The following is a 24499-nucleotide window of genomic DNA, read 5'->3' as shown; positions in this document are numbered from 1 at the left end:
CTCACTCTGACCCGGTGAGCCGCGTTCACTGACCACAGCTGGGGCCCGTATTGTAGACTGGAGATGCTTGTCGTATGGTCTTGAAGGCGGCTGAATTCCCATCAAGTGGAAGTGAAGTACACCAGATCCTCTTCCAGGCCTGACACCTGGCCATCAATCAGTACAATGATTGAGATGTGGGACATCGACGAGCACAGGTCTGGATAATCTGTAGCACTTGATACAATATCTGACCGTTTCGCGTTATCATACAAGGCATGTCATTCCATCCTACCCCATCGCTGAAGCGTTCACATCCCCACCGACACCGGGACTACTCTAGACCTTCAGGAGAAAGGTCAATCTGGCCAGTTACCAAGTGTTCGAGGCCTCGTGTATTCTACTCGGACCATGCTTGGATAGCATGACTGAGGATATTGAATCCGCTTGATGCGGGACAGCAGGCTGGCCGTGGTGGTAGTCACAAGTCTTCGCCTCAACTCCAAGTCTCTCCTCATCGTTGATCAATCTTGAGCCACCTCTCCACCCTTCCGGTCTCTCACTGCACGACCTGGGTTGCGCGTAGTCCGACGTCTTCATCTGCCAGATTTGTGCTGTCAAAGGTGTCTAGCTCCAGGAGACAGAAGGTGGCCAGGACAGAGGTGGAACGGAAGTGCATGCCTTGCAGGACATCTTCTCCAAAGCAGTTGTACGTGAGCAAGTCTGACAGTCTTCTGGTTACATTCACTTCTCGTAGCTTGGTGCAGAGGACCTGTAGCTGGGAGCCCCTGTAAGCGTGCCAGAAGTGATGCTCCACCCGCATACGTCGGACAAAGACAAAGCAGGCGCCGTGCTGTTGTTATCCACGTCCGCAGAGTTTGGGCCAGTGTCGACTTGCTGTGTAACAATGGTGGACAGCCTATTCGTCGAAATGTCATGGGATGCCCGAGGCTGTGAGGACCGATGGCTTGGTGTCCGCACTGCGATTTCCCGAGAGACAGCGGAAATATTGGAAACAGAAGGGTGGTAGGTGCTCGGTGCAGGCACAATTCGATCCTCGATGCTGTAGGGACGGATGTCGCGAGGCCATGCCGGTGCTTCGTCGTCAACCGACTTCACCTTGGCAGCAGTAGATCTCATTTCCAGGTCTTCACTGCTTCGGACACGGGAGACTCGAATATGTCTACAGCAGGTCTGTATGATGATGGTCAAATTCGCTAGCAAAGCCAGCGAAGCCCCCGCTATGCCAGTGATGCCGGCCGCGGTGGGATAATACCAGTACTCCTGAGCCGCAATGACACACTGTGTCGATAGTCAATATTATAGACCAAAGGAATCGACGGCCCGCTACACTTACGACGACAGTGGCTGTTGCCACGCCGAGCCCAGCAATATCAAGGAACGCCATCACATGCCAGTGTAGCTTCCGCGGCCGCGACACTGCGATCAGGCCGAGCATGGAGATGACTGAACATATCGTGGTCGACCAGATTGCGGACGTTGCGTAGTAGGATCCCCAATAATAGCTACAAACGATGAGTTTCTGCCAGTGATAGGTTGGGGACTGTCGTTGCGTACGTCATCCAGACGCCCATCGACCCGGCTGTGACGAGGCTACATATGATCTTTGAACAATTGATCAGTATTTGTAGGAGCAGACGAATGTAGTCAGCATTGAACACCTACCTGAATAAACCGCGTAGCCAAAGTGATCTTCTTCTGCCGGCTGTGGGACTTCCACCCACTGAACATGACGGGCATTGGGACCACAATGACCTCTTCGTTGTCGTCGAATTGCTCGGATTTGGCGCCCATCATTCGACGGTACAACGCGCCCGCGCAGTCTGAGTTGCAACTGTCGTTTACGGAAGTGCTGATGCTGTCAACGCGCCGGTATCAACAGAAACATAATGGACGCGAGCACCAGGCACCAGGATAAAGTGAGGACGGGAGAGGGCATGGCTACGGTAACCGGAGGGAGATGTCTGCCGGCAGGCACGGTTCTAGTCTAGCCCTCTTCAGCCGCACCAGATCCTTCGTCGACCCTGACTTACCTACCAATCTATTTAAAAGGCGCTCTCCGTTGCACGAAGCATTCTCGGAGCAAACAAACTTGTTGTTGGACGGTCACATGAAGGCCATTGGTACGTTCGTGGGCCCATCGACGTTCGGAGACGACTGCTCTTGTGCTTCGCCCGAATGTCGGTCGTTGTCCAGTTTGCTGACATATCCACACACTACACGATGCCGAGTCGTCCTGCTCCTGGCTCTCACTTATTTGGCCGGACCAATGGTTTCTGGGAATCTGTGGTCCATGGAAGCTCCGAAGGCAAAATCGTCTACAATGGACTGTCCACCCGATGTTAGGCGGCTTATTCCCAGCAGGTATTCCTTCCCTTACTAATGTCCTCTATGCTGGCCTCGTTCCTTTCACCATTTCAATGAGAGTGCGCGTTCGACCACGGGATGCGCATAATGAAGGCACCCGAGACCCGAAGCCCGTTGCAGTTCGGAGTGTCCTGCTATGGACGCATAAGTAAGACCTTTGCACCACAAGGACATTCTCCAGCATTTCGTAACTACCCTGCTGCTGTCTACTCTTATCAAGAACACCATGGCCGCCACATTGAAGAACATAGCCCTGGTCGGCGCCGGCGGCATTCTGGGTTCCCGAACACTCGAGGCACTTCTCAAGCACGGCAAACACAACGTGAATGTGATCACTCGCCCGTCTTCCAAGAGCGAGTACCCTTCTTCTGTCAATGTCAAGCAGGGCGACTACCAGGACGCTGCTTTTCTGGAAGCGGCACTGCAGGGCCAGGATGTCCTGGTATCCATGCTGGGGTTCGCAGGTCTGCCAGATCAACACGCCTTTTTCCATGCAGCAGCCAAAGCTGGGGTCAAATATGTGCTCCCGGCCGAATATGGCGCCCCGTCAGGCAATGACGCGCAGGTCAAAGCTGCACCGCTCATCCAACTGAAGAGGAACGACCACGAGCTCATTGAATCTCTTGGGATAAAGTGGATTGGTGTGGTCACGAATCCTTGGATAGATTATGTGAGAATTACCCTTTAACGTGAGATGTTGATATTGTAGCTAATGGCCAGCTAGTGCATCCGATACGGCGTCTTCGATATCAACGTCCCTGAGAAGAAGGCGACCGTGTACACGGATGGCGCGCCGTTCAGCACCACCTCCATGGGGAAGGTAGCAGAGGGAATCGCCAGCCTGCTTTGTCTCTCGGAAACAGAGATCCAGAAAGAATTCGCCAACAACTTCCTGTACCTTTCGTCGTTCACCTTGACGCATCCGGAGATCTTCTTGGCTATCCTGCGAGTTACTGGCACGACCGAAGCAGATTGGCAGGTCGAAAAGAGCACCACGAAAGATCTTGTCGATGAAGGATGGCGGATGGTGAACGGAGGTGAGCCGGCCGGCCACTTTAAGATCGTCTTCGGAGCTGCATATACCCATGGCCTGGGTGGTGATTATTCCGAACTTCTTCACAATGAGAGGTTGGGGCTTGGGGAGGAAGACTTGGAAACTGTCGTGAAGGCTGCGGTAGACGCGGCAAAACCAGGCGGGTTTACCGCCGGTACAACATTGAAGCTCAAGTAGATCGAAATGCCTTCGCTCATGTTTTCTGAAGCTTCTTCCTTGTCAGGCGCTTGTGCTGAATGTAGCTCGAGTGACCAGACCTCTCATTACGCCCAGCCGGACATGCCTCCTATGCCTGCTGCATCCTGTGTATCACCCTATCAACAGATTCCTCCGCTATCTTCGAAGGCATCGTATCTTGCGTTTTGACGACGCTACAGATTGCTGTCGTTGATCGAGTAGTTGCTCCGGCACTTGCAAGTCCCTCCATGCACCTCTACCAGCACCTAGGTGGAACGATCTGACGTCTAGTCTGCTCCTCTAAGGATTGCTAAGAGTAATTGTGGAGGGTGTAACTGCAGAACATCGACTAGCAGGGGATCGTGTCCAATCAGCTGCCATTCTGTATCCGAAACAACATCACCTGGCCGTCGAACATGACACCCTTCCTTTTAGCTCCTCGTCGGCTGGTACGACCACGATTCGTAGCGTCTATGTATACCTCTCACGCCGCTGCGAATCGGTGCTTCTCGGGCATACAGTGTTGTCTACCAAGTGACAAGATTTCAACACTCGTGCCGGGCATGAGGTCGGTGAGTTGAATGCTTACTACGTTGCTGCCTTCGTACATTCCTTTGCCCGGTTCAGCCTGAGACATCCAACGAACATAGCCCATCTCTCGGCCCTTCACGTGGATGACTGACCTCGGGTGTCACTGTCATCTGCTCCGTTACCAGCCGGCTGACCACCACATTTCGTTCACAAGACTCGATGTTGTAAGGACAATATACTTATAATGACTTCTGCAGCTATTGAGGATCTTCACACCAGCGCGAGACGATGCCGAAATCAACGGTATCGTACCACAGCCTAGCCTCGGATTACGATAGAGACGCAGAGGAAGACGGCACGGACGCTCAAGAGGAGGAAGCGTACCGCAACGCGTTCATCAACACCACGCACAGTCGGACAAATCCAGGGTCGCCGGTCGAGGCACGCCGACATGCCACGTCAAGGAGATCCGATATAGATCTTCGAGGCCGACTGCCGTTTAGACATGCATTAGATGAGACCAGTGGTTTGTTGACGAGTGGAATCGGCTCGCCTCGTGACTACCGGACACTGCCAGTCAGCGCCAGTGCCCCAGGAACGCCTCGATATGGGCTGAAGCGTAACCTCAGCTACGCCGGCAGTCTGCGTGGTCTGCGAAGTCGACACCACAGCCGGCGTGGTTCCTTTGGGCTGAGGCTGTCACGAGCACTCGGGACCGACCCCAACCAGACGGAACCAAACACACCTCACACGGCCAAGTCAACCCTGGCACTTGACGACCGGGTGTGGTACGATCAGTTTACATCCACCGACTGGGTGCATGATAGCATAGCAGATGCGTATCGGGTGAAAGAGCTGCGAAGCAGGAAAGACTTGAGAGGAAGACTGTATGCATTTTTTGACGGAGCACAGGGTTGGGTGCTGGTTGCAATCATCGGAGTCATAACAGCTGGGTTCGCATACTTTATCAACATCACGGAGGCGACCATCTTCGATTATAAGGAGGGACATTGCACGACTGCGTGGTGGTTGAGCAGGAGGAAATGTTGTGCTGGTGCGAGCTCCTGTCCGGAATGGTGTATGTGGTCGGATGTCTTGTACAGCAAGGATGCGGACAGTGAGATGGTGAATTTTGTTGCGTTCGTGGCGTGGGTCATTGTGCTGTCTGCCGCTTCCTGCCTCATCACATTACAGACCAAGACTGTCATCTCCTCGGCTGTGTCGCTGTCGACACTGGACGAGAATCTTGGAGCCGATCGACAGCAAGCTAAGGCAGACGGTGAAGACCCAAAGGGCAGCATCACACCCAAGCAGCACTTCGAAGCAGCAGCTCGCAGACCTCCTGTTATCTACTACCCGGCTGCAGGCAGCGGCGTGGCGGAAGTGAAGGTGATACTCTCTGGCTTCGTGCTGCACGGTTATCTCGGTCTCACAACTCTCGTCTGCAAGACGTTCGCATTAATTCTGAGCGTGGCCTCCGGCTTGTCGATTGGGAAGGAGGGTCCTTACGTCCACATCGCCACCTGTGTCGGCAACATCGTGTCTCGACTGTTCACAAAGTACAGCACGAACGATGGCAAGCGGAGAGAAGTCCTCTCTGCTGCCGCTGCTGCAGGTGTTGCCGTAGCCTTTGGAGCACCCATCGGCGGCGTTCTGTTTAGCTTGGAGGAGGTCAGCTACTACTTCCCACCGAAGACACTGTTTCGGACTTTTTTCTGCTGCATCGCCGCGGCGCTATCCCTCAGGTTTCTGGATCCGTACGGGACTGGCAAGATTGTGCTTTTCGAAGTCCGCTACATTATCGACTGGAAGTTCTTCGAGCTTGCGGCGTTCGTACTTCTCGGTGTCCTAGGCGGCTTCTTGGGCGCTATGTTCATCAAAGCTTCAAGGCTGTGGGCTAAGACGTTCCGCCGGATGACCATGATCAAGAAGTACCCCATCTTCGAGGTCTTCTTGGTGGCTGTCACCACTGGCATCGTTGGCTTCTGGAACCGATACACTCGCCTGCCGGTTGCGGAGCTGCTGTTTGAGCTGGCTGCTCCTTGCAACGCCTTCACTGACGAGGGACTCGGGTTGTGTCCTACCGAAGAGAGGATTCCGACCATCATGTGGTACCTCTGTGTGGCTTTTGTCGTCAAAGCTCTGCTCACAACCGTGACGTTCGGCATCAAGGTACCTGCCGGCATCTACGTGCCTTCTATGGTGGTTGGCGGTTTGATGGGACGCATCGTGGGTCATCTCGTTCAATGGCTGACATTGACCTACCCGGACTCGGTTCTCTTCAAGAGTTGTCCGCCAGTTGATGGCAACCCAGAGTCCTGCGTGGTCCCTGGTGTCTATGCCCTGGTGGCAGCTGGTGCTACAATGTGCGGTGTGACGAGGTTGTCCGTCACTCTGGCCGTCATCTTGTTTGAGCTGACCGGAAGTCTGGAGCATGTGCTACCCTTCTCGCTCGGTGTGCTCATCGCCAAATGGACTGCGGACGCTTTAGAGCCTTTGAGCATCTATGATCTACTGACAGATATGAATGCCTACCCTTACCTGGACTCGAAGTACCGTCCAGTCTTCACGACCGACTTGGGTGATATCACAGCACGGCCGACGCGCAGCCGCTTCATCGATGTTAGCAACTCGCCGCTGATACCAGCAAGACAGCTCCGAGCTAAATTGGAACATCTACACATGGTCGGCGAGCTCGATGGCGGCCTGCCAATAATTCGAGGTGGGATTCTTGTCGGCCTGATCCCAGGACCGGATCTGGAGTACGCTCTCGACCGCCTCGATGGCGAAGAGTCAGCCCTCTGTCTCATGAGCGCACACGATCGATGGCAGGGCCCAGGCCGAGGCGTCATACCCGGCGGCGAGCGTGACTACGACGATGAGACGGACCACGATGGAGCTGCAGATGAGGCGCAACCACTCATGAACACTCCAAACGCAGCCGATCCGATGGACTTTACTCCGTATATCGATCCAGCGCCCGTGTCACTGGATATCGGCAGTCCGATGGATCTCGTCTTTGAGTGCTTTGTCAAGCTTGGGCTGAGGTACATTTGTGTGTTGAGGGAGGGCAGATTTGCGGGCATGGTGCACAAGAAGGCGTTCGTGAAGTATGTTAAGCAGGTTGAGAAGGAGGAGTGAGAGCATTTTTGAGCGGATTTTACAGTGCATGGGAGGGTTCCGGGCATCTGAGCGTTCGAGCGTACTGGGACAGAGCAAAATTCTTGATGTCTACAGGTTGGCGACCGCGGTGGAACAACCGATGGATAGCGTGCGTACTGGTGGGTGATTGAAGAGGTTCGCTGATACAATTGCTTAGATACTATCTATCAATCCATATGAAGTCTACGAGTACATGCTTCTAAAGCGCGGGACAAAAGAAATCGTGCTACGTGCGACCTGCGCTGCACGAGACATAGGAAACGCTGAGGGCCTGGTTATTGATATCCACACCACGCTGCCACCGCATGCATCATTCTCCGCCACCCGAACGACTGCTGGCTCTGGGACAGTCGGGCGAGCATCTTCAACTTATCATCTGTCGGGGAGAGGCCTGAGCCCGGTGAAGTTCTCAGGATGCTCCCAGCCCACCATGTCGATGTAGAGCCGGAGAACCTCCGGAGGGACTCGAGTGACTGGTGCATTCGCTTTGTCACGCGGTGTCGCTGCATGGCTATTGGCGGCATCTCCGCTGGGACCTGCAATACGCGCTCCTGATCCTGCGGTGTGGACTCCGTACATCTTCTCAACCATCTCTCGAAGGAAGCAGATCGAATGGTAAGCTTCTGCTATAGGCCCGGTGTACGCGTAGCCGTCTGTCATGATGCTTGAGTCCAGTCGCCATTCCACAGGCACATCAGCACGAGTCACCTTCTCCATGAACAGTGCTTTTGCTCTTGGCCTGCCAGAAAGCAGGTAAGCGACCAAGGGCAATTGGAAGCGAGCTTGACACCGTTGGGGTCGCTTTCTTCGACAAGCTTTATCACGGATGCCACGCTTAGAGCGGTGGATATTGCTTGGACTGGATCCTCGATCTCCCCCGCACGGACGCACCATTGCGGCCCACCGTATCTTCGAAGAAGGCCGTATTGAATGGCGTAGTGCGCATCACCTGCCACTGCGCCGAAGCACAAGAACTCATGAACAAATACGCGGAGGGTACCCAGGATGTGGCCCAAAGCGGGGGTATACAGGACCCGACATGTCGATGGAAGCCTTTTGGTGTCAACAATACTGATGTAGACCGTGTCGACGCTCTCTGTAGAGCACTTCCACTCCGCCAACGTCCACGCAAAATGGAAAGACTGTGTCCACGACGAGAACATACTCTCGCATCCGTGCTCGTTCCGGAGGTGCGACCTGACCGTGGATGTCAGCCGATCGAGAGATACGTCGTGTATGCTGCTCGGCTGGGTGCGATTGAGGATCGCATGTGTGATGATCGTGTGCGGAGTGTTCAGTCTGCGATCACCTCCTGAATTTGGTGTCCAAACGCGATTGAGATATCTGGGGCACTGAGATGCAATTTCTTCGAGCCTGTCTCCGACATGGCTGGGAAGCTGGGTGCCGGCTGTGCTGGATCCCATCATGCCCATTCTGGGGGTGTTGTATGAGATGCCTGGTATTTCTCGCCGGTATCGATCTGTCTCGCAATGTCAGAGACATGGTCGAGGCGTCCGTCTTCGTCCATCAAAGACATTCATTCGAGGCTCAGACATGTTCGAGTCGATGTGTCGTTACAGTCCGTCGAAACGATGGGCGGAAGGGTTCTCCGGGACACAATCAAACGATATGGAGTACGCTGAGGCACTTCACTTTCGATTGTACGCTCGGGAGACCTGCTTGTAACTACTGGATGGCACCTTCTCGGAGACACCATAGAGTCTCGATTAACGCTCTGTGACGGTTCCGTATCAACACCGAGTTTGAAAATCTTGCTGAACCTTCCACGCTTCACTCTAAATGCACTGTGTCGACTTCAATCATGAAGGTGTCAAGAACGAAGACCCCCCAGCCCACGGTGTCACAGCATCGTGATGTCGAAGTTTGACCGCCAGTTCTCACTTCTACTGGTGATGTTGCGTCCTTGAGCGACTTTCTCCAGCGGGTGAGCCTGGAACCATTCAATCAGGCTTCCAGGAATAGGCCGTCAATTACTAATGCATTGGGATTGAACGGAGGAGAGAACGTTCGATGAAGAATCTGTAAGGTAGGCAATAATCTGCGTGGGAGGACGAGTATGTAATACGATTGTCCAATCGACACACCGAACGAAACGTACAGCAAGCGTCCACCAACCGGCAATTCTCTGTCACATAATTGCCTCCTACACCCCGGCCTCGACGTCCTGCGCCTCCAAGCTTGCACAAAATGTTTCTCCTCGCCCGTAAGGCAACGGTCTCCGTTCAATCGAGCTTTCTCTAACCATCTCAACTCGTACAAAACTCGTCGTCGGCCACATCTGTCATCTCAGCATTAGTGTCTTCGTCCTCGCGAACCTCATTGGAATGCTGCTCTTGCTTCTCAGGCCACCAAATCATATCGATCCTCAATCTTTTAAGCTCCTTCTTCTGTCGAGGAGTTGCAGGTACACTCCTTCCCGAATCGTCAGTGATCGTCAGAATCTTTTCTCCTCGGTCGTCGCCGTCTGATGATGCATCCAGAATTTCCTCCTCCTCCTCCTCCTCCTCCTCCTCCGTCTCCGACCTCAACTCATCTATGAGGATGTCCATGTTAGCTCGCCACTTCAATTGCTTGACATGCGCCATCCGCGCTGCCCCACTCATCTTCATCTCTGGTCTGAACTTGGAGACCAGATTCCGGAAGCAGTCGATTGCGATGGTTGCGTCGAGATAGGGGTAAGCCAATGCATACCCCTTCTTGATGATGGCTGGGTCATCGCACCACTCAACAGGAACGTCCGCAGGTCGTAGAGTGCGTGTAAGCCCTTCAGGTATGTCCGCGTAGTGATGCGCAAGCAGGAAGATTGTTACGGGCAGTCGGAAGTGATCGTCGAACAGTTCCACCACGTGCTTCGCTTGTTCCAAGACGTCTTTCTCGGAAAGGATCTGGTAAAATCCAGGATGAGGGTGACCGACAGGAAGCTCCCTGGCAGGAAAGAATTCAGAGCCGCGTCGCAAAAGTCGCTCGTATGATACGATTCGGTGAGCCTCACCAGACACCACTGTTCCAAAGCAGAGGTATTCCCAGAAATTAACTTTTGCGCCGATGACCGGCTTCATTGCTGCGGTGTACAACACAGTGTTCCTCGCAGGCAGTTTCTTAGTGTCCAAGATGCTCATTGAGCCGCCAGGGACGTTGGCTGCACAACGGGCTAACACGAAATTGAGGGAATGTGACCACGAGGAGAAAGGGCTGTCGCAATCCTGGTTTGACAAATGGGCGGTGACCAACTCTCTCAGACGTTCCAGCGGTAAGTCGTAGACACTGTCCGGAAAGTTGCCATGCAGGTCTGCATGAGTAATGATAGCTTCTCGTGTGTTGAGCTTGGCGTCGCCTCCTGAACGTGAGTGATGAAAGCGGAACAAGTAGCGTGGCGTTCTCCGAGAGATCTCCTCGAGCTGGCCACGGACGTGGTCAGGCAGGCCGGGAGCTGTCGCTTCGGGCTGAGGACGAGACGGGACGGCCATGGTAGAAATGTGGGCTGCAGTCTCAAGAAGTGCGTGAGAAGGGTTGGCTGCTGAGCCAACGAGAAGTCTGAAAGGAACGATGTTGTTGTGTTATGAAAGAGTCAAGATCAATGTATGCCTGCAAAGAGTAGCGATGATGTTGGTGTGAACGGATCTGGTATTACCATGGACGTCCCTAGGAGCCACTTTACATATGCTCTTCGACCGACGCCATACATGACACCGTCTCGGACGAACAACGAGCCGTCTCACAGTGACGAAAAGAACGACACAGTCTGCTGTCTGACGTGAAGCTTTGGCAAGACTTGGTGAACTCGAGATCTCAGATTCCGCAACTGTCTGAGTCGAGTCTAGATACTGTCTAAGTCAAGTCAGCCAGCGCCCAAGACTTCGATCGGAGTATGGTGTCTCACCACCTTTAACATCAACCATCGACTCACCATACTACAGCCTCTATCTCACAACCAGTTCTTATCCCCATGATGACTAACAAACGCACCCCCCATACTCTCCACCGTCGCCTTATCCACCACCTCCATCATCGAATTCACACTCTCCTCCGGCGTAATCGGGCCCTTGAAGTCCGGCGCAAACTTCATGAAAGCCGCCACCATTGCCTGCTCCCCCTTGATCGCTTCCTCGTCCTTCGGACCACTCGCATTCATGTCCGTATCCACCAACCCCGGCGACAGAGCAAGGAAGAGGATCCCCTCACTCGCGCCGTAGGCGGCGTTGTACTTGGCCACCAACATATTGGTAGCGGCCTTGCTGATGGAATACGGACCGCCAGCGACGGCTGAGAGTTGGTTCGTCAGTTCGACGTCAGCTAGCCCAGTGGCGAGGGTGATGACTTTCTTCTGCTGGCCGGCCTTGATCAGAGGCAAGAAGGCGTTGGTCGCGAAGGCCACGCCGATGACGTTGGTGCGGAAGCAGGCGGTCATCTCTTCGTCGAGGAAGGAGGCGGACATGTCGGCCATGGGCTTCCAGCGGCTGCGCTCTCCCAGAATGGCGGCGTTGTTAATGAGGAGGTCCAGCTTCCCGCCTGCGGCTTGGGAGACTTGCTCAGCAGCTTTCTCGAGCGCTGGGGCGTCCGTGATGTCGGCTTCAATGATGGTGACATTGGTGATGCCGTCTTTGCTCAGCTTGGCGTCTGTGTCGGCTTTGTTGCGGCGGACGAGGCCGAAGACCTGGTAATCTGGTTTGGCGGCGAAGTATTGGAGGAACTGGTAGCCCAGGCTGATACTGTTAGCAAGATAAAGTCATATGTCAGGTAGCGATCGACCATACCCGCGAGCGGCGCCCGTAACCGCAACAGAAGGCATGATCGTCTCAGCAAAGCTGTCTCGAAGTGTGGTTGAACTCGTGGTATGAATCTCGTTACCGATGCAATTGTCGCTGCTGGATACTCCCTCCCAACATCAGGACGACCAGCGCCCTTTATACCCTCCATCTCCTCCTCACGTTACCACCGTAAACACTCCATCTCAGTCATCACCGCACCTCTGTCCTCAGTCTTGGCCCGGACGAAGTAGCCCTTTCGAGACATTGGCCTAAGCATACGCCTGGTCCACAGACCAACGCCAACGCGCAGCAGCCAGCTCCACCAGACGAGACGGAGGGATTATCAATCCTATCTCCGCACGTGCTCCGCGACTGCACAGAAGGCCAAGATGGCGTCGGATGAATTGAGGGCAGCGATGGAATGGATGTGTGGTGAAGGCTTGCGCTGGGTTTGGGAGAAAGTTGATGAGTAAAGGTGGGGACTAGCCCTCGTTGGCCAAGCGGTAGAAACTACTGAAGTGCGAGACCGACGAGACGTCAACATCGTTTAGAACAGTCGAACAAGCTGACTGGATGCCACTGCATACACCACTCCCACCTCAATCTGAATGTCCGTCGAGGTTCATACAGTCTGGCATCCTAACAAAGCGAGCCCGCAAAACCCATCATATCCAGTCTCAGCTACCCCTTTCCTTCTATTCTCTCAGGTACAGCAAGCAAGCAAACACATTACACTAACAGCTCAGAAAAACAACAACAACAAGAAAAGTCGTAAACACCATCGCAAACCCTCCCACATACCCCATCCAGCCAAACAGAGTTCCCATACGAGAGATGTCCCAGGTGCCCAAAAGGAGAGTGAGGTATCAACAACACAAGGAAATCGTTCTTTAGAAGTCCAGTCCAGTCCAGTCCAGTCCAGTTTTCTTTCCAAACAAACCAGTCGCTTCGTCTTTTATCACTCGCCTCTCCGCGGCCGCGAACTAACACTCAGCGGCTGCGCCTTCGGATGCGCGTGCGAATGGCCACCAGCACCGTGCGAATGCCGTCCATGCCGTCCACCAGTCCTCGACAGCGATCCCACGTCGTGCTTGCCTACACCATTCATTAGCACCCATCCGACTCATCCCTCTTGTTTCGGGGTTAGTACTCACCATCACAACAAGCCCTCACATTCTCCAACCGATCCGCCTCCCGCTCTTGCCCCTCAATCACCTTCCTCAGATCCTCCGCGCTCTCCGCCGCCACACTGGCGTCGTAAATCCCGCTTTCTCCCGCAGCCGACGTGCGTCCTGAACGTCCGCGGTTCGTCGGTCCAGCGCCGCGAAGCCGTGAAGTCAAGCTGCTGAACCGGCCATTCGACTCGCGCCTCGTGGTGCCGTGGCGAGTGGTCGCGGTGCCGGAATCAGACTGTTTCGTGGTCAAGGTAGGAGGGGATTGCGGGGTGGTCGTGCGAGCAGCGGCGGCGGACTGGCGCTGCGCGAGACTCGAAGCCGCGCGGTTGCGTTCCGGGCTGCTGTTGCGCGTGGTGCGGGAGTTGTAGCTACTTAAGCTAACGCGGCTCTGGCTGCGGGCGCCGGTGCCGGTGAAGCGGGAGATGCTTCTGCGGATACTATTCCCAACACCTGGATTAAACTCATCAATGTCTTCTTGGTTGATGGCGTCTTCGGCTTCGGATTTTTCCTGCTCGGTGCGCAGGAGGAGGTACGAGAGAGCGTTGAACCAGGTCTCGTGGCGCTGGCTCGTTGGGGCGGTGAAGACTATCTCGCGGCCAGGCGTGACGACGATGAGAGATTTGCGGTGCAGGCCGGGCGGGTATGCGTTGTCGTCTGTGATGACGCGGACGGCGTCGATGGCGACGCTCTTGGCTTTGAGCATGTCGCGGCCGGCGGTGCTGGGGTCCTTTTCGCTCCAGTAGAGCGTCCGGGTGTAGGGGTGCACCCAGAAGAAGCGTCTATGACGGGTGGAAGAGGTCTCGCTGCGGCCGGCTTTGCGTGTGTACTTCCAGAGATACTCGCCGATCATAGTCTGCGTGATGGCTTGGATCATGCGTGGGTCTGTCGCCGGCGCTACACCATCTGGGTACATGAGGGCTCCACGCTGCATGTTGAACCGCTCGTCCAACTCTGAGGCGAACGATGACATCGACGTGCGCCTCGAAACACCAGAAGGAGCAGGACTATGCAGATTCTGACTGCTGCTCGGTCTCGGGGCGCGAGGTGTGGTCCCATCCCTCGACATCGTCCTCCCAGCCTCAGCAGGCGTACGCGGGCGATTCTGCTTGTACGCCGAAGCCGGCATGAGTGGTGGACCCATCGAGCCAGCGTTAGCAGTAGACGGCGCTGCAGGAACTTTACCGCCTGCAGCGACGATCTTCTGCGTGTGATTCTCCGGAAGTGGTGGCGGTACAGAAGCCATCTTGCGCATGCTGCCAGAGCTTGCGGGCCTCCTAGGCGTTCGGATGGCGTTCGGATCGGCAGGCACAGCACCGTCGATGGACTTGCGGCGGGAGTCCGGTCTGATGGCTGTTGACGGCCGCGATGGCGAAGAAGTGAGCTCATTGATAGCACCACCTGCCGCCGCTCCAGCAAGAGCACCGCCGGCGAGACCAGCAGCACCAACTCCTGCTTTGCTCTTCAGCATGTTCTCAATGTCGTCACCAGACACCGCAGTCTGCGACCCCTCATCCGCCACCGGCTTCTTAATGGACAACGGTTTCGGGATGGCACTCTCGTTCGACACGGTGTTGCTCGAGATCTCACCAAGCGCAGGTCGCAGGCGATCGGTTTCCTCCGTCTTGAGGTCACCAGTGCCGTCGAGCGAGCGGGGAGTCTCAGCCGTAGCGAAGAAGCCTGCGCCGACTCGCGACCTATCAGTGCCTGGAATACCATCTCGTTCCACGGAAATGCCCTCGGAATCGTGCATAGCGCTCAGGCGCTTTGAGCTGCGGTCCGGTAGAAGTGGCGTCGATGAGATTGGACCCTCAGAGACTGACACTTGAGGTTCAAAGGCCTGCGCGTGGATGGATGAGAAGTCCAAGTTCTCTTTATCCTCAGCACGAACAGCCAATGGAGCAGCAGCAGCAAGAGGAACAGCAGGTTCTGCAGCGGCGGCAGTAACGTCCCGCAGCTCTCTGCTGGTCTCTGGACGTGGTGGCGAGATCGGCTCCGTCTCCTGCGATACGATGCTGGACTGCTCAAGCTGCACCGGAGTCGAGGCCTCCGGCTCTTTGAACATCGTGACTGGGCGCTCTGCCTCCTTGGCTGTCTCAGCCGGTGCTCCAGACTCAGCCTGCGCATCCTCCGACTCCTCGCTCTTACTCCTCCCAAAGCGACCAAGGCCAAAGCCAGCGAGCGCACCGCCGACAACCTCACCAGCCCGCTCACGCAAGCCGTGCTTCTCAGTGGCAGGCTCTGGCTCCCAAGGCTCGGTCATTACACCAGCATCGGCGTACTGAGGCTTATTGATGGCAGACTCATGCGCCAACATCGCAGCATTCGACTGGTGCGCCAAGTATGCATCTTCACCGTCAGGTGGTGGAGACTCGATGCTCTTGATCGGGCTGCCGATCTCAGGCTCTTCACTGCCTTCTCGACCAGGTGTGAGAGGCTCAACGGAGATATGTCGCTGCGTGTCTGGCGTCGGGGCTTCTGAGCCGATGCTCCTGCTTGGTGTACCTTCCATGCTATCGTCGTCCAATGCATCAAGCTCGTCTCCGAGAGTCTGACCAGTAGGCTGCGGCGTGCCATTGCTGGAGGCAGGGCTGTATTGCATACCCGGACTGTCGCTAGCAAGATCGCCAACACGTCCGCGCCTGCTGCCCTTGTTGTTGAGATTCCGGATGCGGTACTTGGGCGCTTGCGCTTGGATCGGCGTGCGAACTTCGTCGGCTTCATCTTCTGTCGAAGCAGTCGACTGGAATGAGCGGCGGTCGCGAGGTTTGGCCCCTGCAAGACCCGAGACCTTGCGAATAGTGCCACCTCGATTGATGCCACTTTCAGTCTCAGTGAGCTCATCGCTGTCGTCACCCATGCTCTCGCGGCCGGTTTCAAAGGCATCCGTTGTAGTGCCCTCACGCTCGGTGGCCGTCTCAAAGGCCGCATCGGTGCTCTCGGTATCTTCGCCTCCATATGCATGATCGAAGGCAGCAGTACCAGCTGCGCCAGCAAGCGCTCCACCAACAGCAGCTGAAGCTGTCCTGGACTTGCTTGGAGTGTGGGCGCCCTCGTGATCCTCCCAATCCGGCTCATCTTCCAAGATCTCTGTAGTGCTGCCGCGGTTCGCGCCCAGTGGTCGTGCAGGCTTGCGGAACTGTCCGCCACTCTGGTTGTCACTGCGTCGCTTTTTGGCCAAGCTACCAGCGCCGCCCTCATTGCGCCTCGCCTCTAGCTCGTCACGCGTGTCTTGTAGCATCCGCTTCAGCTCAATCTTCTCGGTCTTCTCGCGATGGATGTTGTTCTTGAGATTCTGGATCATGCGGTGCGCGTGATTGAGGCTGGACTTGAGAGTCTCGGATTCGAGCATGCCGTGGCGGGGGGTGCCCTTGACCGGCGAAGCAGGCTCCGAGTGCTCTGGTGTACTATCACCACCGCGTTGATCCTCATCCGCCGTCGCAAACTCCGTATCAGTCGCTGTACTTGGCTGGTTCCAGCGGTAAGCGACAGCCTTGGCCAACTCCGAGTTTTGCGAATTGAGCTCCTCGATCCGCTTCTGTAGCTTGCTCTTCTCGGATTCATGGTTGGCTACATCCCGCCGCAAGCCATGAAGATCTCCCTCATGCTGCCTCTTGATAGTCGCGTGCTCCTCAGCCAGCCTCTCGTGCGACACCTTCAAATCGTCCAGATCACGCTGGGCAGCCGATTTGGCAGACTCGTTGGTCTTCAGATTCTGTGTGAGCCGCTGCTCCTTGTCCGTAGACTCCTTGAAGCTCGCCTCCAGCGCTTGCAGACGCATCTCCAGGTTCCAGTTCTCATCTTTGTAGCGATGCTCGCTCTCGTCCATCTGCTTGATGCGCTGCACCATGCCGGCCGCCTCAGCTTCCAGATGCGCCTTTGAAGATGATGAATCCTTGAGCTCTTCGTCCTTCTCAGCTAGAGCCGCCTGCAACTGTCTGACCTGAGCGAGCAGAGAGGTACTAATCTCGGTAGCAAACTCAATGTCGTGGACGCGGTTGCTGGGCTGGTTTCGTTGCCTTCTTGAGGATGGTGGAGCCATCTTAGTAGGCGATTCGCGGCCTGAGCCTGTCAAGGCGGACGGTGTAGCAGTAGGCTCGAGTACATTGCTGCCGGTTCGCGCTTTGGGTAGGAACGCGCGCGCCGACTCTTTGCCGACTTCGTTGTACTCCTTCTCCAGTTCTGCCAGCTTCTTGCGCAGCTCTTGCGGCACCTCATCATCCTGCTGCATCTCATCCAGGTCCTTCAGCCGTGCTGACAGGTCTTTCCGTTGCTGAACAAGTGTATTGCCGAGTCGCGAGGCATCCTGCAGTCGCCGGTCGGTGTCTTTAAGATGCGCCTCGAGCGCTCTCTTCGCTTGCGATGGCGAGCCGTTGGAGTACATGGAGAACTGCTCGGTATCGAAGGGCGCGAACCGCATGGCTGCCGAATTGGCGGTGGCTGATGTGATGAATGGGTCGGACATGCCATTCGCGGGTGTGGCGCCGGGCGGTGGGTTGGCGGTGGTCGCCATGGTGGTATGGTAGGTGTAATCCTAGGGAAATGATGAAGAGAAGGGAATTGGCGACACGAGCAAGGGGAGGGAGCGGCAAGCTGCAGCTACGCGCCTCGAGCACCCGACCCGGGATCGAGGGCCTGTACTGGTGGATTCCCGTGATCTTGCAGCAAAGGCGGAGGGGTGTGTTGCACAGCGGCGGGGAGTAGGTGTTGTTTATTGGGGCGGCAGATCAGCCCATGCCATCCCCGCAGCAGCGCCCAATGTCTCCACTATCGCCAGCACGTGTCAGCAACAAACAGAAGGAAAACAATGGTAATAGAACAGGTCGGGAGAGAAGCGAAAGGCGGTGGCGGCACTGCTGGTGTTGCTGGTGGTGTTGGCGGCGGTGAAGCACATCATGCGTGTTTTCAAGGAAGAGAGTCGGATCAACAACGCCAGCCTGGGCCGACGCTGATTGGTCGCTCCCTTCACCTGCATTGCGCCATCACATGATATCGAGAAATATACATTCACTTGCTAGACCGTATACGGCAACTACGTGATCTCCAAGCCGTTCATATGATATACCAGGTACTTTCCAGTCTTCTCCAATCCAAGTGTTGACCCTCCGGTACGAGATAGATCCAGGTAGTACTCCGTAGCGTGAGATAGACTCCCGGACCGGAGATCGAAGCTTGTCGTCGTGGCGCATTACTCAGCCCTATGAGACAAGCGAGGCTTGAACATTTCGACCTCACTTTCATGTGAAGAAACCCATACCACCACACAGCCCCAACAACCATGGCAGACGTCGCCCCCTCCTTCAAAAAACGCACCAACAAATCCACCGCCCGCAAGCGCCCCGCCACCCCACCCCCCGAAGACTCCTCAGACACCTACACCTCCTCCTCAGACGAGTCCGGCCACCCCATCAAGCGCCGCAAGAAGGAAGGCGTCAAAGTCACCACCGCCGGTCCCCAACGCCCGCAAGACCTCTCCAAATCCACAAAATACTCCGCCGACCGCACCAAAACCATCACGACCCTCGACGACGCCACAAAGACCTCCAACTGGAACACCAGCACCTCCGACGCCGCCGAGACGGCCCGAGCGACCGCGCGACCGCAGCAGGAAGCCCAGGCTGAAGAGAGCAATGGCGCGTACAAGGGCTCAGCGAACTACAGCTCCTACATCCAGAAGAACCCCGACACATCGACTCGGCAAGTTGGGCCCGTGAAAGCGCCTACGAACGTCCGCACTATTACAGTAACGGACTTCGCGCCGGATGTGTGTAAGGACTACAAACAAACCGGCTTCTGCGGCTTCGGCGACAGCTGCAAATTCCTGCACGCCCGCGAGGACTACAAGCAAGGCTGGCAGCTCGACAAGGAGTGGGAGAAAGTCGGCTCCAAAAATACCACCTCCTCTTCCACCTCCAAACCCGGACAAGAAGACATGGACGACGAAGAAAAACTCCTCGAAAGCATCCCCTTCGCCTGCATCATCTGCAAAGAGCCTTACAAGATGCCCGTAGTGACGAAGTGCGGACATTACTTTTGTGAAAAGTGCGCGATGACGAGGTATATGAAGGAGAAGAAAAGGACGTGTGCGAATTGCGGGGCGGATACGGCCGGGACGTTCAATGTGGCGCGGAAGTTGAAGGAGTTGCTTGAGAAGAAGAGGAGGAGGGTGGAGGAGAGGAGACAGCTGCAGAGGGAGAAGGGGGAGGATGTTAGTGGGGATGAGGAGGAGGGTGGGGGTTAGTGTAAGTATGCAAATGAAGCAAGCACTTATCCAAAAACACCCTGATCGAGCGTCCGAACTTCCAAAGCCAGCAGAAAGTCTCCGCCGCGGAAGATTCCTGGGCCTGCGAAGCAACAGACGATTCAAATTTCTGCGCGCGCTGCTCCAAGACGAGGATGGCAAAAACGATTTAAAGAAATCCACGAGACCACCACATCGTCCAATTCTACCTGAGGAGAGGTTCGAACTCCCGTTTCCGCCACCACTCCACGGCGCACCAGTCGAGAGAACCGAGCCGCAACCAGGTTTCCGGTAACGCGGAGGGTTAGCGGCGTACTGACCGACTTTACTACCCAAGCTGGAAGGTGTTTTTTGGGAATCACGCTTTATAGGTCTATGTTGGGGCCGGGCATGTGAAAGGGAGACTTGGTGAAGGCAAAAGGATGCGGAGGGCACTGAGAATGTACGTGGAGCGACGGGAGAAATGGGAATGCACAGACACTTCGACGAAATGTTAAGTACTTTCCCCACAGAAAGGTACATCCACCTCTACCGACCTCGTCTCAAACACCCACCCCAACCCAAAGCGGAAGGTCCTCACATGAGAAAAAGACATAAGAAATTGAGGCAACACGCAAGAAGAAGTCCATCTAGACAGGTGGTCGGCAATCTATTCGGTCGGTCCGCAGACAGTGGAATGAGCGGATTCATGAGAGTACGAATTGTTGAGGGGATTCATGAAGGGTGAAGATTTACGGGGCTGGGAGGCTTGGGGTGGGCCGAGCGGGGGAGAGGAGAGGAGGATGAATTGAGGTTGCCGGAAGAGGACGGGGTGGACTGACGTTTGGTTTACTAACTCCCACCACCGCAGTCGGGGGCGGAGGGCGGAGGGACCAAGAATGCAAGATGCCCGGCGAAAGGTTGCCATGGCTGCAAACAAGGAGACCGTTCGCTCGCCTTCTTCTCGTCCGGCGTCGACTTGACTTCACTCACCATCAGCCCGAAAGCGGAAGCAGCCTCTTCAGAGTCGAGGAGCATAGGAGAACGCTCCAAGCTGCGGAGCGGAACATGACTGGCTGCGACGAGGACTGCGCTAGCTGGCGTCCATATACTGGCCGACAACGGAAGCTGCACACGAGGCGCTTCCCTGAGCTGGGAGACTTCACTTTATCACCATTCGCGGATCGTGAGTGGTCAGGAGGGTTACCGCGCTAGTTGGCGTTCAGTTGCATGTGACAGCGGCAGATGCTCAAGCCTCACCATAACAGCAGAAGAAAAATGAGAGAGTGATTCCCGTCTCCTTCAGGGGTGTTCATTTGCTTCCTTGCGGTTCTGTCGTTTCTTAGTTCTGTCTCAGCGGCGGATGAGGTGATGTGGACGGGATGATCATGAGGAGAACGGATTCGCGGTGTCCTCTTTGATGGCGGCGCACACTACTTGGACATCTCTCGTCAATGACCGTGCGCTTTCTATGGGGGCATCCTCCGGTCTGGTCTCTCGTTCGGTCTCCTGGTCACTTCAAAATCAACCGGTGTGCCTCCGTCAGCATAATAAGACAACCTCAGAGGTGTTTTCAAAAAGCCAATGATCAAAAACTGAAACAGCATTGCAGGAGTCGAACTTATTGCCCAGGGGAGAAGTCGAATCTTCCGTCTCCGCCGATGTTGACCTGGCAACAATAATTGCACAGCACGTGGCGTCGATCAACGCACACTGCCAACAAAGGGGTGTACTGACCACTGTACTACCTGAGCCGGAAGACGCTTTTTTGAAGATTGCATATAAAGGTTCATGGTTTCGTGCATGTGACTGCTGAGACTTGTGCAATCAGCCGCTCCGAGCAATACGAACGAGGCTCTTCGCTGGCTCCAGCCGATCACCCTACCTCCGCGCAGATTGGAAAACGATCACTCTATACCCTTCTATGAGATCAAGCGCTCTGGAGCTCCTCCGCGTGCTTCAGTCCTCGACCCAGTAAGACCAAGCCGACCCAAAAGAGGTAAAAGAAGTCTTCATCATACCGCCACCGCGCACAAAAATGATTTAAAAAGAGTGTCCAGGGGGAGGGCTCGAACTCTCCGTCTCCACCGTATGTGACAGCTCGCAATGTGTCACCAGCGGCTAAACACAGGCGTGACCGCCACATGAAGCCTGCTGCAAGGACCGCTCGGCGTCAAACATCGGCTGGTGTACTGACCTGCTGTACTACCCGGGCCGAAAGGCAATGATCGAGACGGAATATAGAGGTTCATGGCGGCCTGCAGAATGGGGTGTCGCCAGGGCGGTGTGCTGGGCGGGGGTCGCACTCTGGACACCAACAGACGGTGGGCGTTGTTCGTGCAGGCGAGACAGGAACTTGCAGTGGTTTGCGAACGGTCTTCAGGGACTCCCGAGATGTGAACTGCAATCTTCGGAGATGACGTATCTGTTCTATAACCTCGTGACATGCAGGGTATCGATAGCCTGGAGACGAACGGTCGGCAGCCAGATCAGACGGGTATGGAAAATATGTTGGCTCGTCTGCGGTTAGCACGGTTCTCAGTGATCATTTATCCTCACTCGCACTACCCATATAGTCATAAGCTGCTGGGGCTAATGATTATGTGGGAAAGTTGTCGTTGGACGTATTGTATCTCAAGATCAATCGAGTGCTATTCAGGCCACACTGTACACGCATGTACCTTCATGTTGTATTGCGACGTCCAGACAGCGATCCCTAGAAGAAGAAGTCGGCAAAAAGTAGTGCCGGAGCGTTCCAAATTCGGAAGTGCGTCTGACGCAGGAGGTGGAGGTGGTTCTTCCTTCCTTTCTCCTTCCCCTCCCACGTCGTATGAGCTCAATACGACGAACAGGGTTGTAGGCGGCACCGGCAGCTAGGTCTGAGTCTGGTTGGACCTGTGCTGCGCATCAACGCGTGATGCATATGCATGCCCTACCTCAGTACAACCGAGGCACGATGACTGTATACGAGCGAGGGTTTAGTAACCACACGCTGGCAAAGAGTACGCCCGTATGGCAGATCTAGCAGCTCAGATGGTCTGCTGATGAAGGACAAGCACTTCCGGCGGGGACCAAACTCTCTTCCGCCGGCACTTCACAGCTAAGGTGCTGGAAGGATAGCTTCAGCTCTGGAGCAAGCTGACGGAGAGACGGAGGTAAGTATGTTGTGGTGAGTCCGTTGCACTGCACTTCTCAGAGGATCCTTTCCTTACCTCTTCCACTTGTCAATCCGGAAAGTTCGTAGGTGACAAGCATACATCAACATGGACGACACACTCTCACCCGACTACCTGGTCATCGGCGCTGGCGCTATGGGGATGGCTTTTGTGGACACTCTTCTCAGCGACACGAAAGCCACCATCGCTATAGTCGACCGCTACGCACGCCCTGGAGGCCACTGGACCATTGCATATCCCTATGTACGACTCCATCAACCGTCTGCTTTCTACGGCGTCAACTCTCGTCCTCTTGGCGAAGATAGGATCGATCAAGTTGGCTGGAACAAAGGTCTCTCTGAACTCGCGACGCGGGATGAAGTTTGCTCGTACTTCAGTATCGTCATGGAACAGACGTTCCTGCCATCTGGACGTGTGGAGTACTACCCCAAGCACGAGTATGTTGGGGAGGGTCAATTCCGCTCCGTCTTGACGAACCAGATCTTCCGAGTTGGCGAGAAGACCCGGATCGTGGATGCGACGTGGATGCGCGTCAAAGTGCCTGCGATGGGCCCGCCTGCTTACGAGGTGGCCGACGATGTTACTCTCATCCCACCAAACGACCTGCCGAAGATCACACGGCCATGGGGTGGCTATACTGTGATTGGTGCCGGCAAGACAGGTATCGATGCTTGTCTATGGCTGTTGGCGCACGGGGTGGACCCGCAGCTCATCTCCTGGATCGTGCCGCGAGACAGTTGGCTACTCGAGCGCGGCGGCATCCAGCCTGGATTAGCGTTTGCGCAGAAGACTGCAGCCAGTGTAGGCGCCATCGCTCAGGCCACGATGGAAGCTTCGTCGCCAGAAGACTGGTTCCTCCGGATGGAAGCCGCTGAACAGGTGGTGCGGCTGACTGATTCAGTCTGGCCAACCATGTTCCGATGCGCCACCGTGTCGCTCGCCGAGCTTGAACAGATCAAGAAGATCAAAAACATTATCCGCCAGGGTCGAGTCGTCCGTATAGGGACGAATGAGGTGATGATGGAGCAGGACTCCTACATCCCAGTACCGGACACTCTGTACACCGACTGCTCAGCAGACGCCCTCGCCAAACTCGAGCCCGTCCCCGTGTTCAGAGGCCGCAACATCACTCTCCAGTCTGTCCGCTACTGCCAACAAGTCTTCAGCGCCGCCTTCATCGCCCACGCAGAAGCCACGTACGACGACGACAGCAAGAAGAACGAGCTATGTCGAGTCATCCCACATCCGGACGAGGCGATGGATTTCCTAATCGTCAGCCTGCAGAGCCATCGGAACGGCCTGAGATGGGCCGCGCACCCGAAGACTGCTGCGTGGCTGTCTCAAGCACGATTAGATTGGTTTGGTAAATTTGCTCCGACTCCTCCTGAAGACCCGGCGCAAGCGGTAGAGTTTCAGAAAGTTATGAGGCAGCGCGTGGAAGGGTTGTGTGCGAAGCTTGAGCAACTGATTTCTCAGGTGCCTGGGAAGGATGCCGCGAGGGCGAAGGCTCAGTTGGCGAGGTTCTAGTTTGTATGCGAACAGACATTCAGCAGAAGAAAGCGTTGTTTTGGTGTGACAAGAAAGCTATCCACCTGTACTGCCATTCTGGAGATCGCACACTGTCATCACTACTTGCATTCTGGCGCGATCACTCGCCGTTTGCAACTAGCATAGTAATGTACTCAGTAGTTGAACCATCACTTGTTCTACCAGCATTGCTCTGATCTCGGCCACCGTCGAATGGTTTATGGGACTCATTGAGGGTTGATTTCGATATCGAAAGGAATACCCGCAGGAGATATAGATGAGCTGCATACTATACACTTCTTCACCACAATGTCCTACGTGGCATGCCACGTATATGCAAACCT

General features: G+C 55.4%; 9 protein-coding genes and 1 non-coding gene across 10 annotated transcripts; 4 read left to right on the top strand and 6 right to left on the bottom strand.

The window, feature by feature from the left end:
- Nucleotides 1–723: 723 nt before the first annotated feature.
- On the bottom strand, nucleotides 724–1794 carry LTR77_001631 (uncharacterized protein; the record flags this gene model as incomplete). The annotated part of the gene is made up of 4 exons (XM_064798892.1): nucleotides 724–1281; nucleotides 1337–1505; nucleotides 1558–1604; nucleotides 1666–1794. The coding sequence occupies 4 exons, from the start codon at nucleotides 1792–1794 to the stop codon at nucleotides 724–726; spliced, it is 903 nt and encodes a 300-aa protein (XP_064663219.1).
- Nucleotides 1795–2593: 799 nt separating this feature from the next.
- Nucleotides 2594–3598, top strand: LTR77_001630 (uncharacterized protein; the record flags this gene model as incomplete). Its single annotated transcript, XM_064798891.1, has 2 exons — nucleotides 2594–3037; nucleotides 3092–3598. The coding sequence occupies 2 exons, from the start codon at nucleotides 2594–2596 to the stop codon at nucleotides 3596–3598; spliced, it is 951 nt and encodes a 316-aa protein (XP_064663218.1).
- Nucleotides 3599–4161: 563 nt separating this feature from the next.
- LTR77_001629 (uncharacterized protein) lies at nucleotides 4162–7270 on the top strand (the record flags this gene model as incomplete). Its single annotated transcript, XM_064798890.1, has 2 exons — nucleotides 4162–4170; nucleotides 4409–7270. The coding sequence occupies 2 exons, from the start codon at nucleotides 4162–4164 to the stop codon at nucleotides 7268–7270; spliced, it is 2871 nt and encodes a 956-aa protein (XP_064663217.1).
- A 393-nt stretch (nucleotides 7271–7663) lies between these two features.
- Nucleotides 7664–8724, bottom strand: LTR77_001628 (uncharacterized protein; the record flags this gene model as incomplete). Its single annotated transcript, XM_064798889.1, has 2 exons — nucleotides 7664–8030; nucleotides 8183–8724. 2 exons carry the CDS (start codon nucleotides 8722–8724, stop codon nucleotides 7664–7666), a joined length of 909 nt encoding a protein of 302 aa, XP_064663216.1.
- Nucleotides 8725–9558: 834 nt separating this feature from the next.
- On the bottom strand, nucleotides 9559–10779 carry LTR77_001627 (uncharacterized protein; the record flags this gene model as incomplete). Its single annotated transcript, XM_064798888.1, has 1 exon — nucleotides 9559–10779. One exon carries the CDS (start codon nucleotides 10777–10779, stop codon nucleotides 9559–9561), a length of 1221 nt encoding a protein of 406 aa, XP_064663215.1.
- Nucleotides 10780–11237: 458 nt separating this feature from the next.
- Nucleotides 11238–12101, bottom strand: LTR77_001626 (uncharacterized protein; the record flags this gene model as incomplete). Its single annotated transcript, XM_064798887.1, has 2 exons — nucleotides 11238–12015; nucleotides 12067–12101. 2 exons carry the CDS (start codon nucleotides 12099–12101, stop codon nucleotides 11238–11240), a joined length of 813 nt encoding a protein of 270 aa, XP_064663214.1.
- Nucleotides 12102–13018: 917 nt separating this feature from the next.
- On the bottom strand, nucleotides 13019–17745 carry LTR77_001625 (uncharacterized protein; the record flags this gene model as incomplete). The annotated part of the gene is made up of 2 exons (XM_064798886.1): nucleotides 13019–13155; nucleotides 13215–17745. 2 exons carry the CDS (start codon nucleotides 17743–17745, stop codon nucleotides 13019–13021), a joined length of 4668 nt encoding a protein of 1555 aa, XP_064663213.1.
- Nucleotides 17746–18510: 765 nt separating this feature from the next.
- Nucleotides 18511–19473, top strand: CWC24 (RNA-splicing factor; the record flags this gene model as incomplete). The annotated part of the gene is made up of 1 exon (XM_064798885.1): nucleotides 18511–19473. One exon carries the CDS (start codon nucleotides 18511–18513, stop codon nucleotides 19471–19473), a length of 963 nt encoding a protein of 320 aa, XP_064663212.1.
- Nucleotides 19474–21077: 1604 nt separating this feature from the next.
- LTR77_001623 lies at nucleotides 21078–21206 on the bottom strand. The gene has a single exon. It is a non-coding gene; the product is annotated as a tRNA-Asn (tRNA).
- Nucleotides 21207–22715: 1509 nt separating this feature from the next.
- LTR77_001622 (uncharacterized protein) lies at nucleotides 22716–24155 on the top strand (the record flags this gene model as incomplete). Its single annotated transcript, XM_064798884.1, has 1 exon — nucleotides 22716–24155. The coding sequence occupies one exon, from the start codon at nucleotides 22716–22718 to the stop codon at nucleotides 24153–24155; it is 1440 nt and encodes a 479-aa protein (XP_064663211.1).
- Nucleotides 24156–24499: the final 344 nt, after the last annotated feature.

Source organism: Saxophila tyrrhenica (assembly GCF_035928015.1).
Source record: "Saxophila tyrrhenica strain CCFEE 5935 chromosome Unknown scaffold_2, whole genome shotgun sequence".
NCBI classification, from domain to species: domain Eukaryota; kingdom Fungi; phylum Ascomycota; class Dothideomycetes; order Mycosphaerellales; family Extremaceae; genus Saxophila; species Saxophila tyrrhenica.
Note: the sequence above shows the minus strand (reverse complement) of the source record. Positions and strands in the feature narration are given on the sequence as shown.